This window comes from Alligator sinensis, unplaced genomic scaffold (assembly GCF_000455745.1).
Source record: "Alligator sinensis unplaced genomic scaffold, ASM45574v1 scaffold628_2, whole genome shotgun sequence".
Taxonomy (NCBI): domain Eukaryota; kingdom Metazoa; phylum Chordata; order Crocodylia; family Alligatoridae; genus Alligator; species Alligator sinensis.
In genome coordinates this window covers 1,545,481-1,551,336 of record NW_005841833.1, presented here as the reverse complement: position 1 = coordinate 1,551,336, position 5,856 = coordinate 1,545,481, and the positions used below count along the sequence as shown (strand labels likewise).

The following is a 5,856-nucleotide window of genomic DNA, read 5'->3' as shown; positions in this document are numbered from 1 at the left end:
CCGCCGCCCCCGGCCCCGAGCCCCCTCAGCGGGGCCCCGCCCTCGTGCACGTCACACTGCGCAATAAACGGAGCCTCCCCCCCGGGGGACCGCGGGGAGCCGTGTCCTGTCGTTATGGCCGGTGTCGGTCCGTCGCAGGCCGGGTGCCACAGTCACGCCTCCTGCCCGGGCGCGGGGGTGGAGAGGGGTCTCGGTGACGGATGTGGACATTTATTATTATTTTTAAAGAAATGTTTCGTGTTCCCAGCCCAGTCAAGTCCAAATCGGTGGGTCTGTCCTAACCGGAGGTGGCTCTGACATCCCCCACCCCCATCACGGGCTTCAGATATTTCCACAGTCTTTTGGCGGGCAGCCTGTGTGCCCGGGGGCTTGGGGTTTGGATGTCCCCAAGTTTCGCCTGCCCTCCTTCCGCCATGCGGATGGATATAAACTCCAACGGATACAAACCGCTGGAGGGCCGCTCCAGTCTTAATACCAGGAAATACTCCATCACAGTCGGGCGTCCAGACTGTGGGATAAACTCCCTCCGGAGGTGCTGCGGTCGCCTACCCTGGAGGTTTTGCAAGAGGAGACTGGACGGTCGCCTCGCCCGGGTCGCTTGTCCCCAGTCGTCTTCCTGCCGAGAGCAGGGAGCTGGACCCGATGATCTGCGAGGTCCCTTTCAGCCCCTGGCAACTATGACTCTATGAAAATACGGCCGCAAAAGCAAGCTAGCGAGGAGCCTCTCATTTCCATCAAGTGGGCCTTAACCTCCAACACCTCGGCGGGTGCTAAACCACGCCAGAAGAACAGTTGTCCCTGGGAACGCTTAAGAAAAACTGCCGTCATAGACCCAGATACATGGTGTTTCCCCGTGGACGTGCACGCGTGGCTGTAAAGCAGCGCTGCCTCGGAGAGCCCCAGCGCTCATCCTCGTAGGGGAAGCCAAATGGCCGCTTGACATCTGCACGTAGTGGTGTCGGGGTAGCTCCTTTCACCGCAGGGCACGGTGCTACCGGCCCAGCCCATGCCAGCGGGCAGGAGGGATGGTGTTTCTTAGGCTGGTTTGATCGATCTTTGCTCACTGACTTTCAAAGGGGGCTCACCTGTGAGCATCTGAGCAACCAGACTAACCCTGCATTTAAAGCTGCTAATGTCCAGTCTTCCAGGTGCCTTTGTACGGCAAACCTTTGTTCTGTGCGTAGAGCCAGGGAAGCCAAAGGGGATTAATCCTGAAAGGATTCTCGTGTGGTTTAGGGTTGTATCATCAGGCCCTTTATGTTTTAGTGGAGCAAAGAAAGGGCAATATTTTAAAGGAATGCTTTCCAGCGGCTCATATGCAAATCCTGATTCTGTCCTGGTAGTTGAATATGCATTCATAAAGGCAGGGCGTGCTCCCTGTGATGCTGAGAGGGGTCTAACTGCACAGTGATCAGTGTGCTTTCTGCAGCCAAAGCCGCGTTGTCCGGCACTTTGCAGCTGGAAAGCTCCACTAACTGGCATCTGTCAATACAAATCTTCCTTCCGAGGGATGCGGCAAAAGCAAAACCAGAAGCCCCATTTCCAGTTTTGCTGCTGTGAGCCGAGTCCTTCTTCTTTACTTTTTCCTTGTGGACTGTGGCCCGGGGCAAAGCAGCCTGTGCGGGGCCCCCTCCCTGTCCCCTGGCACACTGACGCCAGGGAGTGCACTGCAGGGTACCTATTTGATTAACTGGCATCCCCCATTCCCAAGGGGATGCCGGATAGCAGAGCTTTTACTGTCCTTGGATTCATTTTCAAATTGTGTATCGGACACCTTTGCAATCAATGGCAATATTCCCATTCACTGCAGCAAGGGATAATTGAACCCTGTATTTGCACTGTTAATTTTCAGTTGTAAAAATAGTAAATTAACCAAAAAAATTGGAATGGTTGCTCCATAGGATTTAATTAATTTTATAACGTGATGGAAATGAGACGATTGATTTTGTTTTGTTATAATAATGTTTGTTGTTATAACAAAAGTTAGGACAGTTGTATGAAGACTGTCTGTCAGCGGCCCCCTAACTGCGAAGAAGCAACTGCTGTAAAGAGAGAGCTTTTGTCCAGGACAGGCGTGGTTCTGATTCCCGGCTGCCTGGTTTTAGTAGCGCAGCAACAAACGTCAAATGAAAGACTGCTCTTGGCACTGAGGTCCTGAGCTGCATATGTCACCGAGCACGCTGGGACTACTCACAGATGTCACGTTGCCGGGGAGAAGTGTTCTTAAGTCAATGAACCATTTGTGTTCTGGAGATCTACTGCTGTGTGAAATATTTAATTAGTGTTTTTCTTTTTCATCCGCAGCTCAATCCAAATGTAAGTGCATTTCAGAGAAAATTTGTGAGTGAAGTGAAGAAATGTGAGGAAATGGAAAGGATACTTGGTAAGCTTTGTTCGTGTTAATGTTTTCCTGACTTTAATTTTGTCTTAGCTCTTCTGCTAGTTAGAGATTTCATAATTGGAGTATTGCTGCAGTGGAGATCTTATCTGTGGTTTTTATATTCTGCCCAATGGTGATTCTGAGCACTGCAAAATCTAATGAGACTCTCCCTTCCTTACATGTTTCCGTATTTATGATGGTTAGTAAATTGTCAGCTAGGGTGGCTCCATAAATAGGACTGAACTGAGAGAAGAAATGGATCCTTTCTTTATTCTGCTCCAGACATACATTGAGACTTGCAGTATGTCAGTTAACTTTTGTTTTTGTTTTTCTTCAACTGAGAAACGAGGCTAATGAGGCACTGGATTAGTGTTAGGTAACTATTTAAAACAGTGGTTTTCAATCTTTTTTTTTCATTTGCGGGCCCCTTTGGAAATTTCTAATGGAGGCGTGGGCCCCTTTGAATTGTACGTGTGGGTAGTCACATACTTTTGATTGTAGTTATCCTTCATGGAGCCCGTAAACAGTCTGCAGACCCCCAGGAGTCCACGGACCACAGGTTGAAAACCACTGATTTAAAAAATACCTTAGAGTTTGAGAAGATGTGCTGAACCACCATGTTCCCGATAAACTGTTCATCCAGTGTCAGTATAATTCTGAGTAGGAAAATGGAGCTTGGACCTTTCCAGGATAGATTTCTTTGGATACAAGATAAGCATATTAAGTGTATATAAACAAATAATGTGAAAGTGTGTCTATATATGTATGTATGTATGTATTTAGGGAAATCTATTTTAGTCTCTTAAGGAAAGTAGCCTTAATGACAGCAGTTTGTTAATCCCCCAAACACTTGTTCTACCCCTGCCTTGTAGCAAAGAAAACCTCTTTTGTATCATGTTTTGAAGATCCCCTGTACCTAGAAACCTTCATATGAGTTAGACATGAATAAGTTGTCATGTGTCAGATCTTGCAAAACACTCAGCACCTCCAGTTATGACTGAAGATCAGTGTGAGTGGAGGGTGTCCAGGAGGCGTTCAGGATTGAACCCCTAAATGAGTTGCTTAGGTAATATGTTTTGACAAGTGTAAAATAATATAAGCCCCTTTAATTCTGTGTCTGTTCTCTACTCCAGGATATTTAGTGCAAGAAATTAAAAAAGCTGATATTCCTCTTCCTGAAGGAGACGTTGCTCCTGCTGCCCCTGTGCTTAAACATGTTTTAGAAATCCAGGTAACTTTTTAAAAGGTTTTTCACAGAAATGAAAGGCAATGTTAGGTTTAGGTACAGCCACTTGCTTCCCTTTGGTGTGGGTGTCAGATCCCTGCAGTTCTTGTTTACGGTTGTGAGAGTTGATAGATTTTCAGTGCCATTTCTTACTCGATCATTTGCTGTCTGCATGGTCATAGTTCTGCTATTAGTGCTTTCAGGAAATCGGAGCAACTTGATGGGGGAGGTTTAATTAATTTGCCTCATGCTTTCTCCTCTGTGAAGCTTTTTCTTTTTCAGCCAGTAGGATATCAAAGACATAATTGAGGATGTCTTGCTGGAGGCTTTTCTGGCTTAGATCAAAGCTAACCCTTAATTTTGTTTGCATGACTCAGGGAGCAAGATTATTGCAAAGCTAAAGTAAAAAAGCTTGTTGGAAACTGATGGATGAGAAAGAGAAATAAAGGGCCTGCATTTACCCTTTTTACCACTGAAAACATTTTTGTTTTGAGGCTCTAAGTAACTTTACAGCAGAGGGAGAGATTTTTCTGATTTCATTATCTTTTCATCCTTTTTTGTCAAATACGCTTATGAGTGTCTCAGATGATTTAGATGAATGGTAGAATTTTTATTTGCAGACTAATCCCTATAAAACAAAATTATTCTGCTAATTTGTTGGTGGAGCTAAATATTATACTGCTTCCATTAAAGAAAGCATGTGACAGTAGCAAATCAATTGCAGAATGTTACTTCTGCTCTTATTCTCTGATCTGTTAATTAGGAAGCCAGAATTTCAGTTACAGAACAGGTTGTAATAAAGAGTGGTAGTTGGCATACATGGTGATGAGAAGAAGTAATTAGACACTCCTTATGCTGGATACCAATTTTGTTTAATCTGTGTTGATCTATTCATATTATGGAATATATTTTATCAGTTCTCCATGTGGAGTGCATAGATATTTTAATGATCCTATTTGGTAAAATACAGCAACAAATTAGAAATAGCTATTCTTATTTTTTGAAACAAAGTGGAAATGATGATGTGTTTTCTCTGTACTGTAGGAAAAGTTGCAGAAACTGGAGTCAGAGCTGAGAGAGGTGACTAAAAACAAAGAGAAGCTGCGGAAGAACCTGCTTGAGCTGACAGAGTATATATACATGTTGCGGGTCACACAAGGCTTTGTCAGGAGAAGTGCTGAGGTACTACATATACTTGGACTATGTCGATTGTGTTTTCTTGTGACATGTTGCTTTCTAATGTAAGCGCATGAGTAATTCTGGTAGAGCTATTAGAACATCATGCATTCTTATGACTTTGTATTGTGGCAGTTGTTAGGGATACCAATCAAGGACTGGGGTCCAGTTATACTCGGCCGTGTGTATATACAATGAAAAGTTAGTCACTGCCCTAAAGGAGCTTTCAGTTTCCGTATCAAATCACTTAAACGCTGATATTGGTATCTACTAAAATGAATGAAGACATGATTTGACTCTTTTATGCTCAAGTTGCATTTAGAAGTCTGTCTTAAAATCTTTGTGATAGTAGTTTTAATCATTGACAAAAATGATGAAAAATATACAAGGTCCTGAGCTCTTACTTGTTATCTCAAATCGTAAGGGAGATATTTTTTGTAAAATGTATTAATCAAATTGAAATATATTATTTTTTATTAAACTGACTGATATTAAACCTTATGAAAACTGCCTGCCTCTCATTTGATAGCATGAACCATATATACCTGCAAATTATGAAGAATTCCCAACTTTGGAAACTGAACCTTTGGTGGACTACAATTGTATGCACAGGCTGGGTGCCAAACTGGGGTAGGTAATGTTAAAGAATCTTGTTGATTAGGTATGGAGATCGGGATTTAATGTACTGCTATTAAACTCCTCCCTCTAAATACTGGTTTGGATCCGTACCTAGCGTAAAACAGTGTAGCTTTATTGACTTCAGTTGAGCAACACCAATTTTCACTAGTAGAGAATGTGGCCCAGTTTATAGAATCCAGTTTTGTTGCTGAATTATTGAGGACAGGAGTATGGCCAGACTGCTATTGCAGTATGTTCACTGAAGTGATTTAAAGGGTGCATGTTAGAGAAAATGTACACTTCCCCTAGATCATTATATTTCATTACTGTATTTGCTGCTCTTATTACAAGATAAATGTAGTATTTTAATCATTAATGACAGCATGACAGATGTAAAATACTAAAATCATTAATTTATCAAACATACATGTGTACATTGAAAGAGCTGCACCCCACA

At 43.1% G+C, this 5,856-nt stretch overlaps 1 protein-coding gene across 1 annotated transcript in view; it reads left to right on the top strand.

Annotated features, from left to right (window-relative positions):
• The first annotated feature begins 174 nt into the window (after nt 1–174).
• The window catches only part of ATP6V0A2 (ATPase H+ transporting V0 subunit a2), a 21,042-nt gene continuing 15,360 nt past the window's right edge, over nt 175–5,856 (top strand). Inside the window, exons 1-5 of the mRNA XM_014518103.2 lie at nt 175–266; nt 2,305–2,383; nt 3,514–3,611; nt 4,650–4,787; nt 5,311–5,411. Of these exons, the coding sequence (XP_014373589.2) occupies nt 201–266; nt 2,305–2,383; nt 3,514–3,611; nt 4,650–4,787; nt 5,311–5,411 (482 nt within the window). The 5' untranslated portion in view covers nt 175–200. The remainder of the gene's footprint in view (nt 267–2,304; nt 2,384–3,513; nt 3,612–4,649; nt 4,788–5,310; nt 5,412–5,856) is intronic.